This window comes from Dysidea avara, chromosome 8 (assembly GCF_963678975.1).
Source record: "Dysidea avara chromosome 8, odDysAvar1.4, whole genome shotgun sequence".
Classification (NCBI taxonomy): domain Eukaryota; kingdom Metazoa; phylum Porifera; class Demospongiae; order Dictyoceratida; family Dysideidae; genus Dysidea; species Dysidea avara.
In genome coordinates this window covers 12,195,330-12,214,957 of record NC_089279.1, presented here as the reverse complement: position 1 = coordinate 12,214,957, position 19,628 = coordinate 12,195,330, and the positions used below count along the sequence as shown (strand labels likewise).

The window sequence follows — 19,628 nt, the reverse complement described above, 5'->3', positions numbered from 1 at the left end:
AAAAACATTTTTTCTTTTTGTCCACTAATGGTTGTATCAAAAATATAAATGTTGTGATCCTTACTTTCAGATAAGTTTTCTTCTTCTTTCCTTTTCACCAGTCTACTGATCTTCTGCCGTGTATCCTAATACATGTTGATGTACAAAATAGTTAGAAAATATGATACACAAGTTTTGACAAATTATACATAAATTGCTACCTTTGCACTAGTGTCACTATTTTGTATAGTTTGGTTGCAATATGAATTATATCATACGTACTTCATTGTTGTATGTGACATATAAACACAAGTATAAGGAAAGTTAGGAATTCTAAGTTTTATTAGTGATCATAGAAATAAAGTAGGGAAACAAGGGAGGTCATCTACACCTGCAGATATACTAGTGAACATTTAAACCCTATACAACTGAACTAGGGATTAAATGTTCATTAGTATATCTGCAGGTGTAGACGACCTCCCTTGTTTCTCTACTTTTTTCCTATGATATTTGCTTGTTAACTTTCTTTTTAAACATTATTATGACTAGTGAACCCACTTATACCACATCAAAGAAAGGATGGTGTCAGAGTTAAGTCTGAATGCGTGCACCAGTTATCAATTACCGACTCGAAAGTGAAGTGGTCATTACGCTTCACTTTCAGCTTTGTTCAGTCCATTGTATATAGTGCTACAAACAAGGAAGAGTAGGAGAAACGCCTCTACAATCAAATCCAGTCACCACGAAAAATATGGACGATTTGCACACCCAACCATCAATTACTGAATTGAAAGTGAAGTGCCATTATGCTTTGCTTTCATCTATTTTCAGCTTGTTACACAGCATTATAAATGAAGAACAGTATCAGAAGCACCTCTGCAAATAAACATACCACCATGGAAAATACTGATGATTCCTGTTTATACCAGGGAAGCCATACATCATGCTACCACGAATCGACATCTTGGGCAGTCAGCAAAAAGAAATGGGATACAAAGGAGGACAAAAGTAAAGTCCATGATGCGTGCATTGCACTTACTGATGTATGCCAAAAGGCACATCTCAGGACAAAGTGATGTTGAATAGTGAAAAAATCAAGCCCGTAGCCTTAGCCGTTATCAAGTCACGCTTGCCTGCTTGGGAAGGCAGTTAGTCAGTAGAAAATTATATTGAATAATATACATTTAAAAAAATTGTAACAATCTATTTGAAGCATTTAGGTTCACACTGAAGGTACTTTTGGGCTTGGTTGTACCTAACCAATACTGCCAAGGCGCCAGGATGGCATTGTGAAGCTGGTTTTTTGGTGATTTTTTTGGCCAGAAAGACCCAAACCTCCATGATCCTAATATACAGTACTACTGTACTGTACGTTTGTACTGTATGTTTAGTTACCTCATTTAAGCATTAGCCAACCATCTATATATATTTAGCTGAAATACTGTCTGACCGTCTGTCTACATTCCATTTGAGTTCACACATTCTTCTCGCCTGTTGCTGCATGTATCAAAGTGGTTTTGGCACCAAACAAAGCACTCATTATCTAGAAATAAGCTAGCGTTTAAATAAAGCTTCTAGCTGCCATCATTTGTTGTTTACAGCACGTTTAGTGCAAGAGTGTAGAACAAGAATTCTTTCTGTAAACTGCATGCAAGCCGCAAGTAAACACCTACCTATGCCAGTCAACTTATGCATGCCTTAATAAAATGGTTCAGATGGATTTTATGACTGACTTTTAATGTTAGACAATTGGCTTAGTGGCAAGGGCAAGCACTCATAAATACAAGGTCCCAAGTTTGAACCCAGGTAGGGCTATTTTCTTCACTTTTTTTGCTCTGGCAACCATTTTGTGCACACCTTTTTAAAACTCAACTTTCAGCTCATATCTTAGCATGCAAAGCACGTATTGACATGGGATTTTAGCAAAATTAAACCCCCCATCATCTGGCAACACAAGCGTCAAATCAATACATGCTTTTGTTTGTTCTTTATAGGGAGATGAAGGCACTGATATAGGGAAGGATCACTGATCACTGATCATCATTCCTGTCAAAACCACAGACAAACAACTGTGGTTATTTGCGCACCTCCTTAACCCCAAGTGATTATAACTAACTTTTTTCACTTTTGGGACTTTTTTGATGTACCTTTTTGTTCTATCAATTTTTATCCACAAATTCTTATGCTCACAGTTTTTCAGCTCTGGCACATAGACTGCCTTACATCATCATAGGGACTCTTATAGCACTTTTGTGTTAGGGCAGGTGGATTGCCAATATATTTGTCTATCTGTGTGTTTGTCCAGTGTGTAGGTAAAAGCTTCTTTCACACTTAATCTGTATGACACTTTACTGTTGTAGAAAATATAAACAATATTACTGGCACCATGCAGATACCGTAGTTTACACTGAGGAACTGTGTGTGGAATCACTCATGTAGGCATTGCCTTAGCTTGCATGTAGTTTAACTAACCCTGCATGTTCATTATTTCACTATACACAGTTAAGAGATGGCGTAAGGATCATGCACTATCAACATGCATGCTACACAGATACTATAATATTTATACTTGGCTTGGTTCGCATTGTATTATTATGTCACATTAGTTCTCCTGCATGTAAAGCAGGTACCAATGCTTTTGTTTGTTCATTACAACATGTTAAGGTGGCGATAAAGCAATGACGCACACAAGAAGCCATAGCAAATACATATGATGTAACATATCATATACCACTTTAGCGTGGGCGTTCAAAGGCACCGCTCGGTGTTTAACTCGCATATTGCCCGGGGAATATCAAGATATTTCCCGGGCAATATCATGGGAAAGCGGTTTGCCAATGACTTTGATACACAGCCAGTTCAAAGAATTGATGCGCTTTGACTCATTATATTGAGCGACATAGAGCTTTGTATTGTAGGACTCGTTTTTGTAGTAGTTACTAAGCTTAGCATATTTGTTAAGATAGGGTAGTTGGTTGTTACTAAAGATTAATGAAGGCATAAAATAATTGTTTGGGGATTGTGGATGCGTATTTCTACCCACCACGTATCAGCCTTTGAACAGACCACGGAACAGCAAAGCTACTACTGCTACATTGAAATAGGTTAGTAACTTACAATCCTAAGTACTTAACTTAATATAATAACTTACTTACTGTCCCAATAGCGAAGTTAGTTGGCTTAACTTAGTACAAAAATGATAACAATATAAACTCCATCCCACAATCGCAAGTTTTCTAACATCGTGTGTTGAAGCATAGTAACGTGTTAATGATGTTTTAACATATGGAGAACAGTTTGATGGCTATTAGCCCACGCTATTAAAACCACGATCGATCTTCAGATGCTACTGTATAAAACAAATGGGATGAATTCTCGTTAGTTCTTTCACCTATTAGGTGAGTGCGCCCCAAGTGATATATATCACTTGTACCATGGCTGCTTGGGATTTTGCTAACATATACACCCGCAGCCCTCGGGCTTTGGGTGTATATATCAGCAAAATCCCTCGCAGCCATGGTATAACTATTACATATACTACGCAATTTGTGGTAATCAGGCCGACATAATAAACTTACCAAGTATAAAAAATAAACTTACCAAACTTACCAAATGTAAAAACAGCCAAAAACAACCACAAATAACAGGTGAGTTGTTAGCAAAAACAACAAGCAGCTGCTGTTACACAGTTCAGGTGGAATGTAACTCACCTTTACAACAAATTAACAACCTTGACAATGTGAAAACAAGCGCCAATTATTATTTGTTTCGAGACTCTTAACAGCCTGTTACAAACATTATCTTTTCTTTGTAGACACTGGTTGAACAGCCACGAAACTTCGTAAGAATGGTAAGCAATAGTGTCTGAATAATTCTACGTATCAGTATATCATATATCCATTCTATGGCTTCTTCGCTTGGTGCGAACGGTGGAACAAGGCTCTCATCTGCTTGTAAACGCCATATATTTTGACTTGTAAATCACTTCCACTTATTGATACGTAGAATGATTCTTGTAATAGTATACTTTCATTATGTGAAGTATTGGAGCTAAAACTTGAGGTTATTGAGAGATAACGCATCTTCTGTGGTGCACTAAGTACCACTGATTTCTTGGTTTGAGAGCAGTTTTATGCTTTATACTCCCTACGAATGATAGATTCCTGTATGTGTAGTTTATTTGTATGCAAAATTAAGTACTAGCTTTCAATATGTCTTAGAATGAGACCATATTGAGACACAGCAGATTGTTGTCAAGAATGTGCATTATTATTTTAGCGCCACCTTAAAGGCACTGGTAGGGAAGACTCACTGAATAATTGAGCTACATTCCTGTCAAAACCACAGACAAAACAAACCTCTTATTTTTAAAAGGTAACATTGCCATACATGCTACATAGCTACTTGGTGTTTAATGCTTGGTCTGTTTCAAGCATTAATGTTTATAGTCCTGCACGTAGGGCAGGTACCAATGCTAGTATCTATATATATGTGTGACCGTATCAGCAAAAGCCTGACTTGTTCATACAATTTCTCAAAAAAATTAATTTTCTCAGCATTATCTGCAGTGTCCAAGGAATGAATCACTAAAATTTCAGCCTTCTGTGGTGAGTAGTTTTGGAATTATAGTGCTAGACAATAGGAAGAGGTAGATAATCGATTTGTACAGCAACTATACTGAATGCTGAAATAAATTACAGGCGCTTAGATTCACAGCCATAACTTCTGTTTGCATTAGTCTACAATGTTGCAAATTGACTTAAAATCTTCACCATGGATTACGTTTACCGCATCGTAAACAAACACACATGACGTGCATACCGTTGGGGTTACAGAAACAAAAAAAAGATTTTTGAACTCTCCATGAGCAGGCAAATACGCTGCTATATGGTTTTAACCCTTTTTTACTGAATGGCTAATATATTGCCAAAAATGCGTGTTTTATATACGGGTGCCCTTTATAAATGGATGCATAACTCCTTCATCCTAAGGGCTACGAAGTTGAAATAACCACCAATTTGTTGAGTAGGCCCAGGAGTTTCTAATAAAGTTTAACGTAAAGCGATAAGAACGAGTATGGGGAACTATCAACATGTATAAACACACAAAAGCGCATCAAAACAATTGATAACTTTCGCTCTGAACATCATGGTGTGTTCTACTAAGAATAAAACTGTTCCTCACGTGATAAGGATTGTAAAATATATATAGTAGAGATGCAATCTGGGGTTATAACAAGATGGCGGTGCCCATCTTTCGCTGCTATGGAGAAGAATAACAACCCGCCTTTCTTCACTTCAAAACGTGTGAGTTATGTGATTTCCTGTAAGGTTTTTAGATGTTTGAGTAAAAGGGAAAGAGGGCTTTCATATGGTATATAGCGTTCCATGTTAATTAATGGGTGGGGTCCTCACGTATCGCACAAAGATCACACAAGCCATAAAATATCATTTCCTGAGGTTTTTCTGTGGTTTTACGAAATAACTTCGGTAAGAAAGGGTTAATTGATTTGAATCTTCCTTCTTCAGGTAATGGCCCGATAAAAACTTGCATATTTTTTCTTTGTAGCATGCAAAATTTTACGTTATTTTTAAATTTCATTTTTCTCAATACGCATGCTTGTGTGAACAAGTCGGGTTTTGCTGAGTTGATCACATATCATAAAACATTAAATAATATAAACATTAGTTCATTTTTGAAAGTGTAGGTTAGATACCTAGCACAAAGATCATCGTGGATTTTGAAAATAAACATGAAGCCAAAGTTTATAGAAACAAAAATCTGAGGGTGGGGTCTCTAACTGACTAGGATAATGGTACTGTGTTACATGGGCATATAGGTGGAGAAATGATTATGTGTTGTTTAAAATCATCACACAATGTTAAGAGAAGACTAAACATGTTTTTGTCAAAGAGCTGGAGAAATCAAAGCTTGAGCTGTACTGCTGCTACTTCACTCAAGACAGATTTGGATCACAGTGATAGTGCAGATAATGTCAGGGAATTAACATGTTGTTGTCAGTGCCTATGGCATCAGTAGAGTGAAGAAGCAGGTGTGTAAAACTTAAATCTATTATGCCTGTAGCCTTAGCCATTATCAAGTTACGCTTGCCTGCTTGGGCAGGCAGTTAGTAGAAAATTCTATTGAATAATAAATATTTTTTAAAAATGTAACAATCTATTGGAAGCATTTAGGTTCGCACTGAAAACACTTGGGTTGTACCTAACCAACACTACCAAGACACCAGGATGACACTGTGAAGCTAGTTTTGGGTGATTTTTATGGCCAGAAAGACCCAAACAGTACTACCATGATCCCTAATATACAGTACTACCGTACTGTATGTTTAGTTACCTCATTAAAAATTAAGCATTAGTCAACATTATATAAAGCTGAAAAGCTGTCTGTCTGTCTGCATTCAATTTGAGTTCACTCATTCTTCTTGCCAGTTGCTGCACATATCGAAGCAGTTTCGGCACCAAAACAAAGTGCTCTTCATCTAGGAATAAGCTAGCATTTAAATGAAGCTTCTAGCTGCCATTGTTCATCGTTTACAGTGCCTTTATGAAAGGATGTAGAGCAAAATCTGGCATGAATTCTTTCTGTAAACCGCATGCAAACCTTAAGTAAACACCTATGCCAGTCAACATATGCATGCCTTTATAAGATGGTTTTTAAAACTAACTTCTAATGTTAGACAATTGGCTTAGTAGCAAGGGCACGCGCTTCATAAATACGAGTCGAACCCAGGTAGAGGCTGTTTTCTTTTTTTTACTCTGGAAACCTTTTTGTGTGCACCTTTTAAAATTCAACTTTCAGCTCATATTATCTTAGCATGCAAAGCACGTATCAACACGGGATTTTAGCGAAATTAAACCCCCATCATCTGGCAATGTGAGCTTTGTAGCAAATCAATACATACTTTTGTTAGTTTTTTTATGGGGCGATGAAGGCACCGGTGTGGGGAGGATTCACTGAATAATTCCTGTCAAAACCACAGACAAAACAAACCTCATATTGTTAAAAGGTAACATCGGCATGCTACATATTTGCTTGGTGTTTAATGCTTGGTCTCTGCTTTCAGCATTAAAATGTTTATAATCCTGCATGTAGGGCAGGTACAGGGGCGGATCCAGACTTTTAAAAATAGGGTTCCACTCTGGAATTGCAACTTCAGCCTAACTGTAAGTCAAACACCAAAAAAATGGTTATCACTTGTTGACAGTAGCTACCCCTCACCATAGATAACCCCACCAACTGTATTTCTTTATTATAATTCCACACGTAGCCTGCTACACTGCTCCTCTTAAGAATACTGTGACTGCTCTATTAAAGTATCTTGATCTTGACTGCTCTATTAGAGTATCTCAAGTAAGAGAGGCTCTTTCAAAATGGGGGGTTACATAGAACCCTTTGAATCACCTCCCCCCTCCCCCTCCCCCCAAATCCGCCCCTGAGGTACCAATGCTAGTATATATATACCACTTTCTCATCTCACTTCAAAGGGAAGAGAAGGTGTATAAGTGGAATAATAGCACTGGTATAAGTGCTCAGGAATGCATCAACGAGAAATGAAGTTATATCCCTCCTAGGAGGGATGTAACTTGTACATACTACTCATTATTGCATTCCAAGCATTCTCAGAAATCATCCAATTTCTTTGATGAAACTGTGTAGTCTCATCTGCTTGAATATAGTGACACCTCACAGGATCGAAACTGGGTTTTAGTTTTGTAAAGTGTACCAAAGCATAGATCATGGACTTGGGAAAGAAGATAGTTCATTGTTTTACTGAATGAAGAAGGTTACAGGTTAGTGTATATTGCTGTTTCGATTGCGTTCTAGTCATGTGGTGATGTCCAGACACTGGGTGTAGCGCTTAATTGATTTGGCCATTCAGTGTTAATATATTCACAACTTTAGTTTATTCATGGTTAGTAAAGTAAGTACTTTAGTGCACTTGAATCATCTTTATATTGCTGTTTTGATGCCTGGTATGATGTCACACAGCATTATGACTGGGCATGGCACTTAATTGACTAGGCCATTATAGCACTGTAAACATATTCATTGCTTTAGTTTATTCATGGCTAGTATAGTAAAGTACTTTATAGTGCACTGAAGAGTCATTTTGAACTGTTCAGCTTGAATTTGGGCTTCCTGTGTTTAATTGCGTACCCACAATCGAAGCAATCTGCCCACTTGTGTTGATACACTTACATTCAGCCTCTCAGCAGTGCCTTGTCATTGTTCTTACAACGTTATCCACAATCGAAATTCACATGGTCCCATATAAATACACTCGCGAAGTATTCCTCGCACTTGCAGGTGAGTCACTCAAGTGGAATATTAGTCGTAACATAGGCACTTGTGATTTGCTTGAAATATATGTACTAGTGCCCATGTTACAACTACTACATGTATGTGTGACCGTATCAGCAAAAACCCGCCTTTTTTTATAATTTCCTAAACAAAATTTCTAAGTATTGTGTCCAAGGAGTGGATCAACAGAATTTCAGCCTTCTGTGGTGGAATTATAGCGCTACACAGTAGGAAGAGCAAGATAATCGATTTGTTCAGCGACTATACTGAAAATAAATTACAGGCGCTTACATTCGCAGTCAAAACTTCCACTTGCATTAGTCTACAATGTTGCAATTTGACTTAATTTTCACCATGGATTACATTTACCGCATCATAAACAAAACACACGTGACGCACATACGGTTGGGGCTACAGAAACGAAACAAAGATTTTCAAACTCTACACAAACAGGCGAATAAGCTGCAGTATAGTTTTAATGGATTAGAGTCTTTCTCCAAGTAATAGCCTGACAAAACTTGCATATTTTTTCTTTGTAGAATGCAAAATTTTACAAATTATTTTTAAATTTCATTTTTCTCAATACGCATGCTTATGTGAACAAGTCGGAGATGGTCACATATCATAAAACATTAAATGTGACCTAATTTTAGAAAACTGTCAATATACACACATTTATCAAAATTCGTTTTATTAGTTTTTTGTTGTCCACAGGTACAGATGAATGGACTGGCTAAGCTTCAGCTATATAAGATAAGTAGTGTGGGAAATACAGCAGTAGACACCCGGACGAGCGAATAAATTAATGTGTACAGAAGACATTGAGAAAATAATCTATAGGCGCTTACATAAAACATCATAACTTACCGATACAACGGTGCACGGAGTTGAATCTTTGCTCATTGTATTCGCCATGAATTTGTGAATCCACCAAGGTATAGTTTTGGTGAAAGTATTCTTCTGTGATCCGGAAGGAAGGCAAATTTATTGAAGAAAAATTGCCGTAAATTCTTTTGTCACCACAACGTAAACGAACATCTGTAACTCAGAAACCCACCTGTGTATGAAGGATTTTGAGCTCCCTATGAATAGGGAACACGATGATGTCCAGGATTTATCCACTGGAGTGTCAATTCACCGACCAGCAAGGCGATAAAAACTTGTGTAATTTGCTTCTGAAACTTGCGTTTTTACCCACCATTTTAAAATGCAAAAGTACTATTGTGCACAGATCGACGGCTTTATAAAATTAGGTCACAAATAGTATAAACATTAGCTTATTTGTGAAAGTGTAGGCTAGAGACCTAGCACAAAGATCACCGTGGATTTTGAAAATAAACATGAAGCCAAGGTTTTTAGAAACAAAAATCTGAGGGTGTGGTCTCTAACTGACTAGGATAATGGTACTGCGTTACATGGGCATATAGGTGGAGGAATGATTATGTGTTGTTTAAATTCATCACACAATGTTAAGAGAAGACTACACATGTTTTTGTCAAAGAGCTGGAGAAATCAAAGCTTGAGTTGTACTGCTGCTACTTCACTCAAGACAAATTTGGATCACACTGCTAGTGCAGAAAATGACAAGGAATTAGCAAGTTTTTGTCAGTGCCTATGTCGTCAGCAGAATGAAGAAGCAGGTGTGAAAAACTGTTTGAAGATGCAGCTTGAGTTGATTATGATGGTAACGAGTTGTTGCAAGTCTCACTTAAGGTGCCACAACAGTATGAATACCAGACGTGATGTTGAGCACAGACCACATCCACATCACAGATAATGAAAAATAACCATTAGCTTACCCACTTAGGTCCTTGGTAAAGTCTTCTTAAAGTATAGTAGAAGTAAAAGAGGCTTAAAACCCCCTAGAAAACAGATGTGTACTAAATAGAATTTTCCATGATATTATAGATTTGTCTGTTAATTGTTACAAATGCAGCTGCAACATTACACTCTCCCTCCCATAATTAAATTCATGCTGAATGAAGTGGCTAAACTCGTGTTATCTTGGGTTACTGGTCACACTTTAAGTAAATGTAATATGCTAGGGAGAGCAGTAGCAAATCAATGATTGAACTCTTAAAGGTACATCAGCCTATACATAGGCATATGTAGAGTAAATGTATGTTGTGTATAGTGTGTACTTGTACACATGTGTGTAGTGTATTTGGGATGCATTAATAAGAATAGTACAAGAAGAATTGCGTGGTGTAGAGTTCCAGCCCTTGTGCTGTAATGGGGTACCCCAGCCCATTACACAGGAGGTCCCACCGACATAAGAACAGAGCAGAAACTAGCGGGACAACTAAGAGTTCAGTGAGACATTTCTTGGACTTTTGCCCCCAATAACTTTTGAGGACAGTCACCTGAGGCAGATTTCCCCCTGGAAGAGACCGGATGTGGGACTGAAACATGTGGCAACTGGAAAAAAGGCCAGCTGGGCTTGTCGAATTGCAGGAGAACCAGGAGCTGAACGGAGAGAGAGGGAGAGAGATGGAGAGAGACAAGAGTGGCTAGAGGACCAAGCCTTGTAATTTGTGCAGCTGTGTAAGGAAGGGATAGCAGTCAGACTAGCATCTGGGAGGGACATTGAAAGGTTCTGCTGTCAAGTCTGTGATGCCTACTAGTGCTTGTTGATCATTTAGTGTATAATGTCGAGAGATGAACTGTGAGCTGTATAGTGCGAGCAAGGACTGGAATGGAAGTACTATCATTTATTGGAGATGTACTGGTGTAGAGAATAATTGTGAACTTACAGAAATGTTATAGAAGAAGAGTGATGATGCATACATGTGTTACTACGAAATAGTCAAGTTTGGAGGACCAAGCTTTTATAGGGAAGGAGTGATGTAACACAGCTGTGAATAGTGTGTACTTGCGCGCATGTGTGTTGTGTATTCGGGATGCGTTAATAAGAATAGTACAAGGAAGAACCACATGGTATAGGGTTCCAGCCCTTGCGCTAGTAACAGGGCACCCCAACTCGTTACATATCTTGGTAGGACCGCCAATGTAATGGGCTGGGGTACCCCATTGCAACACAAGGGCTGTAAAGCTACTGATTATTCTTTGTACTATTCTTATTGACGTGCCCCAAATACACTACACGTATGCCTACAAGTAAATACTATACACAGTTATGTTACACACGCATGGCCATAAACAAAGGCTATAACTTTTGAACCCTACACACTACCTTCATGGGACCTTGGTAGTGTATAATCCAAAAGTGCCTTCAGTATGGCTAGAAACGCTTCCAATAGGTTGCTATAATTTCTTTTTAAAATATGGAATTTTCTATTGCTTGACTGACTAACTGACTGACTGACTGACTGACTGACTGACTGACTGACTGACTGACTGACTGACTGGACTGATGCCTTCAGGCAAGTGTACCTTGATAACGGCTAAGGCTATGGGCTTAATTTTTTCCCTGTTTTTGACATTGCTTCAGCCCGACAAGTGCCTTTGGCATACCGCAGTATGTACAATGCACACATCATGGACTTACCAGTGTCCTCCATTGTGTCCTATTTATCTTCCTGGCAGTGCAAGGTGTTAATTCATGATTGCTACTGCATGATGACTTCCCTACGTTTGTAGTAGAAATTAAAATACTTTTTTACAGAACTGATTACAGAGGTGCTTTAACTGTTCTTCACTTGTAATGCTTTGCAATGGGCAGAACCTAACTGGAAATAATGGCCACTTCACTTATCAGCCAGTAATAGGGACCACATCTGCCAAAACCTGGCATAATGGCACATTTTCCAAATTCTTTATTATTGAATATTTATAATCTATTCAGTCAAGTGTATGCTCTGGCCAAGTCTTAGCCTTGTTTTTGGAGTTACAGCCTACAAAGTGGCAATAACAGAAAGTTCAATTTGTACAGCAAGTATTGGGAAAATAAATTACAGGCGCTTACAAAAACAGCTGTTAACTTACAAACACAATGCAGTACAGTAGGACCTCCATTATCCGAACACCTGTGTGCCAGTTCAATCATAAAAGTGTTCAGATAAGTTAATTTGTTCGGATAAATGAAGCACATTCATTTATATACAGAGTTCTATTCAACTACTCCAATAGAACATACACTTAATTTAATAGAACATTCACCTAATGGCGAAATACTCTAATAGAGCAGTCACTTATACTGTTTGAATAATCAAGGTATCAGATAATTGAGATTCAGATAATCGAGGTCAAACTGTACTGAGTTGCAGCTTGTACCATCGTATTAGCCATGAATATTATAGGGGAGTCCATTATTGGAAACATTTTCCTTATATCACCTTTCTTCACTACATACAGAGACGAAATCAGTTCATAAAGATTGATTATGTACGATCGCTTAGACGTCATGTAACAAATGCCCATAACTCATGTATCCTTTAGTCTACTGTAACAAAACAAAGATTGTCAAACTCCTATTCAGTAGGCGAATAAGATGATATTAGATTTCTATCATTAGACCCTTTCTTCACAAAGAAACAAAGCGTTTAAAAGTTATACGACTTTTTTCAATTATGCAAATATTTTACCCATTGTAATCAATGGCTTATACTGAAAATTTAGGCTTGTGCCATTATGTTGGGTTGTCGCAGATCTGGTCACAATTGATAGTTGTGGTCTGCATTCACATGATAACATTAAGACTGGCACCATATTTCTTTTGATGCAGCATGTGCGGAATCACCGGTCATCATAATGTTACACAAAAGTATACAAACAAGTGAAACACAATCCCTAATTTGTCCATAGCTACCTGAATTAGGGATTGAGTTTCCACTAGTATATCTTCAGGTGTAGGTAACCTTCCTTATTTCACAACTATTTTTTCTATGATCCCTTAAACTTGTACTTGTGACATGTAACAGTTATACCATGTAGTGCTTGGCGGTATTGCATTTTTGTTCCTGGAATCCGGTATAGAGAAAATATCCCGGTATCCAGTATCCTGGTAATAAACATTTTTAATGGTGCTGGTATTGTTTATTTGGATAAAAACAGTCAACTGTTAAGGTGGCTCGGAACAGTTTTCATAAGGTTCAACAGTGTTATGCAAGTAATCACATTAGCTATGAGGCTTAAATATAATCATTACTGTGGTTGACCACCAGTTACTGTCATTTGCAAATGAATATAATTATGTTGCGTAAGCACACATCACAGCATTTAACAAGATTGCCGCGCGCTATTATTACAAGCCTCCATACAAAAATGAACTAGTTTCCGGTTATTTAAGATACAATTGTCGAATTTTGGATGGGCAAGCAGTAGTAATTAAGCTGCAATTGTGCGGAAGCCAATTTTTAATATTCGCTTCAACTTGGCAGTGGCAAATTTTTAAAAAACCCGTTTCAAATCTTTGTGTGGCATGGGTAGAATTAACGCGTGAACTAAAGAGCTGGTTGGAAAAGTAGCTCCGCACAATGATAGATAATCAGGTAAATAGTGTCTAAACAGCAAATCCAGCCCCATAGCGCCAAGCGCGGAGGAAGAGTTCACTTTGAAGGACTAAATTTGTAATTCGCGCTACATGCATCCCAGAGAGCTCCTGTTTGTTGTAAACAGTAAAGAATAAATTGCTTCATAGATTTCTGTTAGTTCAATGCACTTCATGAAGATAGCTTGTTTGTTTTAGGCCCTGTAAATTTCATGGTGAAGCCATATGGAAACTGTTCCCAACCACCTACTATACTAATATATACAGCATAACCAGAAACCTCACCATTTACTGTTAGACAGGATTTGTGGTCACCACCAAACCATCAACACATAACTTAATTAAATGCCAAAGACCTGATGTCTGGCTTCCCTAGTAACATTATACTGTACAGCCTAAATATTTCAAGGGGAAACATTTTCACTGATTTTGCAGTTTTGGGGTTACCAGTAAAAATGTTATAATATTTAGACCTCTATATACTCTAATACATATTGGGAGTGTTTGCAAATCCGCAAAAATTACATTTTTAGCAACATTGCTCAAACTTGAAAAATTTGCCCCTTGAAATATTTAGGCTATATGGAACGTCTAATGGCATTCATTTGGTGAAAATACCACGGTATCCCGATATATCCAGTCAACACTAATACCACTGCAAATAGAGATATCCACAGGCCCGAGGGCTAAGGATGTATATATCAGCAAACCTTGACACAGTTATGGTACAAGTGATATATATCACTCTAGGCACACTCACCTGATAGGTGAATGACCTAGAGCACTCATTCTGTTTCTTTTATGAGTCAGTATCTCATGATTGATAATGGTTTAACAGTGTGGGCTAATAGCCTTCAGAATGTTACTCATATGTCATTATGCTTCAACCACAATCACAGAAAAATTGGGATTGTGGGATTTAGATTTTTAATTTTACCTACGTACATTAAGCCTACTAACTTGACTATTGGGACAGTAAGTAAGTTAATATTAAGTAGTTAGTACTATAAGTTACTCACCTATTTAATAAATCTAGTTGTCCTCTTTGTGTTGCTCTGTGGCTGCTCAATGGTGGGTAGAAATATGCATCCACACATTGCCCAAATCATATTTTTACTGAACACTAGTCATTTAGTAACTATCAACTTAGTAACTACTAGTCTCACCTATAAACTCAAACCCACAATTAAATGGTCCGTGTTACTCAATATAACAAGTCAAAGCGTATTGTATATTGCACTGGTTGGGCATCAAAGCGATGAGCAGACTACGTTCCCATGATATACAGGGAATTTAACACTTCTTGCAATTTCTTACGAAATGCTTAGTGTAAATACGGACGCATGCGTGTCTATTTATCTGGTGTCACAATGGTGGTGGATACCCATATCATGCCTCAGACTGCTGTACACATGTATGACAAATTTCTTTAACAGGGTGGTAGCAAAGGTTATTTCACTGGAGAATAGCGAAATACAACAGACACACATGCACAATCACATTACGTAGTTCACATGAAATTGGAAGAAGTGTCGTGTTTGAATATCTACCAGTGGATACAAGTAGGCAGTTCTAGTAGATGACACTCATGTTTATGGAAATAAATCTTGAGATAAATGTAGGAATAGTGACGCATATGTGCGAATGTTAGAATTACAGAATTTGCAAGAACTTTGCAAACCCCTTGTAGTCTGGGAAATGAAAGTTAAACCCCAAGCAGTGGCAGATTTAGGGGGTTTCAAAGGTTTCCACGGAAACCCCTTTTGAAAAATGATTGCATAACAATTAAATGTTTTAATTATCGCGGCGTGCGTCTCGATAGAGATACTCTAATAGAGCAGTCACAGTAGCTACTAAAGTAGTGTGTAGGAAGTTATTTAATATATTTTATGTACTATTACTAGGCTGTGACCTTTTTTTTGTTTTTTTTTTTGGTCTCACCTTACCAAACCAGATGATGTAGTGCAAACTTTTGCATATCTCATGTCAATATATATTTCCACCTTCTAAACTGGAAACCCCCTTTATAAATTCCTAGATCCGCCACTGCCAAGTGATGACTTTAAATTCCCTTGCTAAAGTGGTATATCAGCATTAGCTACCACATAATAGTCACCTTGATGTACACACTAAAGTACTGAACACTACAAATATAATAAAATCATCTAACAAATTTGTGTACAATTTCACAATCACATTGTATCTACAAATACACCTGTTTACTATTTATTAAGTATACACAACAAAATTATCCTCACCTCATCGTAATTTGATAAGTCAATATTGTAATATTTGACAAACCAGTGAACTATCGAGCTGTTGCCACACTTTATTGCTATATCCAGAGGAGTCTCACCAGCCTACAAATGTACATAAAACAAAAATACATTGTCAACATTCATCACAAATAATATTGACACTTGTAGGGTACACAGTCTTGTTAATAACTATCTTAATCACACGAGTGAACAGTAAAGAGCGCTGAGTGAACAATGGATCAAGAAGAACTATAATTATAAAGTTGTGTACACTATGGCATAATAATCACACCTGACCTCATGTCAAAGCAACAGAACACTTTTGTAATTAACACATACACTTAGTAACCACATCTCAATAGACTTACAAACTTAATTAGTTGTCTCTAGTAATGGACGATATCCACAATGACGAAATTTGATGTCATAGTTGACAAAATGGCCATGTTAGTGAGGGGCTTCAGAGATTTTGGCACACAGTATTCAAAATATCTGTAGTTTGTTACACATGGAATCACGAGATAATAAAGATAAGAAGTAGTACACATACTGTGATGGTGCAAAATGCTCTTCAACAAGGAAAGCAGACTGAAAATTTTAAATCCAGACACAAAAAGGTTTATTTGCATTGCATTATGTACTATATGCCTCACTTTTGCCCCTTATTCTAATTTATAAACAGTATCATAGAGAAACACTATCTCACCCAATACCTTCCTGTACAAAGTCCCCACACTACGACAGCCATTTTATTTTGTGGCATCACAGATAATTCACGAATTGTAATCACAACATCAAGAAACTTAATTGCAGATATCGCTCATTTGTTGCTATACCTACTTTGTTTGTATTTGTTGTTTAAATTTATATCTGTTGTGCGGCAATTGCTTTGAAGTTTTTGTTTTGTACACTCTGGTTGGTTTTTATCACATTTTAGCTTATATACATGCAAACACACACATGTGTACACACCACACCACATTCTTGCAATTGCATTCTCCAGCCAATCACAAATGATTCAGAGTATTTAATAACACTAGCAGCAACTCAGACAAACATTCAATTCACCTATTCTTACAAGCTAAGTTTTAACAGGTTACATGATGAACACACAATAGTGCACAAAGGATCTTTAAGCTCAGAAATGGGACCTTAGTGGAGCAATCTCCATATTATGATTGCAATACCAAATGGTTAGACTCTCCTTACTGAATGCATTTTCTAGACTCCAAATTGTTTGTGAAAAAGCAGTAAAATACAGTATGATATGTAGTAGTAGTGGGTGTGGCCCATGAATAACATCATCCAAAAACCAGCCTCATTTTCCCTGACAATGAGGCAGTATTTGTTATGTAAAACTAAGCCTTCAGATCAACCCAAATAGCTTTCAACAAGTTGCTTTGGAATTTAAAAAAACAACAAAAAAAAACATTAAACAGAATTTTCTAGTGACTGGCTGAGTAACTCACTGACTGACTGACTGACTGACTGATGCCTTCAGACAAACATAACTCGATAACAACTAAGGTTATGGACTTGATTTTTTCACTGTTTGACATTGTTTTAGCTGGACATGTGCCTTTTGGTAGACCACAGTACATACAATGCATTCTTCACGGACTTACAAGTGTCCTCCTTTGTATTCCATTCATCTGTGCTGACAGCGAAAGTATCGATTTGGTGGTAGCGCATGATGGCTTCCTTTCATAACGAAAATTGTCCGTATTTTTCATAGTGACTACTTTGATTGTATAGGTGCTTATCAAACAGTTCTTGATTTGTAATGCTGCGTAACAGGTTGAACATAGCTAACAATGAAGTGTAATTGATACTACATTTCTCAGATGACAATTGATAGCTGGGACATGTGGTGCCACTTCCTTCTTTTGATGCAGTGTGCGTGGGTTCACTAGTCATAATAATAATTTATACAAAAAAAAAGTTAACAAACAAGTGCACAAAATTTTTTGGAATTTTCAACTAGAGTAGAGACCATAGCACATTGATAAAAAAGTACTGAAACAAGCTCGAATAGTGCATGATATTAAATCACAGTAAAACAATAAGAAGTGTTATATCCCTACATGTGTATTTCCATTATGGTATCTTGAGCACAGTAGGGATAAAACACTTCTTATTGTTTTACTACGATACAATATTGTGCACTACTCCAGCTTGTTTCAGTACTTTTATTGATGTGCTATGGTCCCTACTCTAGTTGAAAATTTCATTTATTTGTGTACATGTATATTAAAGTGTAGTAGTAATTGTGTATAAACACCTACTAAACAGACCATAAACAATTTTTAAGGGCCTTACAGGAGTGTCGCAAAAAAAGTATCCTCAATATACGTAGTGTCACAAGCCTCTATGGAATTAAGATACCTTGTTTTGGTACAATCATCACACAAAATGCTAATCACCTTGTTAACTATATTCACATCTAGCCCTGCCTTCACTAGTAGTTCACCAATAACACTGCTACAATTACCCTGAGCTGCATTATGAAGTAAACTATCCCCATCCTGTGGTAGTACAAGCATGTAATAATTAGACAATCTACAACATAACCTGTAACTGTCTGTACTAGAGCTATGAAACTGAACAAACGTCAAAACCGATTACTGAGTAAATCATAACTGTCAGTTATCCAATTAACTGAACCAAATAACATTTTCTACAAATTTTCATGATAGCATGTAAGCTATGTGCACCTTTAAATTTGTAGTACAGTTGGTCAGATTGTCGTTATAGTGACCAAAGTAAAATGCACCAAGTCATTATAACTAAAGCTGAATCCCACCACAAGTGTGATATCAATGTCAAAGAGTGAGAAGAGTATAAAACGTATATTTTTTGTGTAAATATCTTAGAGATCGGTTAAATGGCTAAGCAAAAAAATAACCAGAACAACAGGTCGGTTAATCGGTTTACCTGGTAAGGTTTCACAGCTCTAATCTGTATATACTGGAAGTTATAGCCATTACCACATTCAAGTTCCATGGCTAGATACACTGTTGTGTACAGTATATACAAGATTAATGTAGCACACATCATATGAAACAATTCTGCATAACATCAGCTTGTTGCTTACAACATGTCACTACACATACAACACCTCTTGAAGTGTTACCATGAATGTACATTTCTTACATTGTTAGTGATCTTGATATCTGCACCTGCTGTAATTAATGCACCTGCTAGTTCTTCATTCCCCTCCCATAGGGCTATACTAAGGGCACTATCACCATCCTGTAACAACACACAAGTGATACAACACATCACCAAATGTATACCATAACTATGTACACAACATATACTGACTATACTAACATGTTTACACTAATAAACAATTAATGTATACACAATGTGGCTAAGTGTCCTTGTGTATCAGTGACCAATTGTCATCACCTCAATAAGTACTAGGAAAAATACATACAACACTTAGCTATGCACTAGAAATGTTTGAAGTAACAGACAAAATTTGGATTAAACCATTTTACACACTAATGCAATTCCTAACTATTTTCAATGTGGACAGTTAACCACCAAACACTCCAGTAAAATAACACTTTACTGGTTTAACTGGTTATGGTTCATCATGTAGGACTGTCATTATA

General features: G+C 37.1%; 1 protein-coding gene across 7 annotated transcripts in view; it reads right to left on the bottom strand.

Annotated features, from left to right (window-relative positions):
* Nucleotides 1–19,628, bottom strand: part of LOC136263915 (uncharacterized) — a 255,807-nt gene that overhangs the window by 18,376 nt on the left and 217,803 nt on the right. For 5 of the 7 annotated variants that reach the window (XM_066058539.1, XM_066058542.1, XM_066058540.1 and 2 more), the window contains 4 exons: nt 19,162–19,260; nt 18,432–18,533; nt 16,009–16,110; nt 65–125 (listed from right to left, as the gene is read on the bottom strand). In XM_066058539.1, the coding sequence (XP_065914611.1) occupies nt 65–125; nt 16,009–16,110; nt 18,432–18,533; nt 19,162–19,260 (364 nt within the window). The remainder of the gene's footprint in view (nt 1–64; nt 126–16,008; nt 16,111–18,431; nt 18,534–19,161; nt 19,261–19,628) is intronic. The other 2 variants (XM_066058541.1, XM_066058543.1) reach the window with 2 other exon arrangements.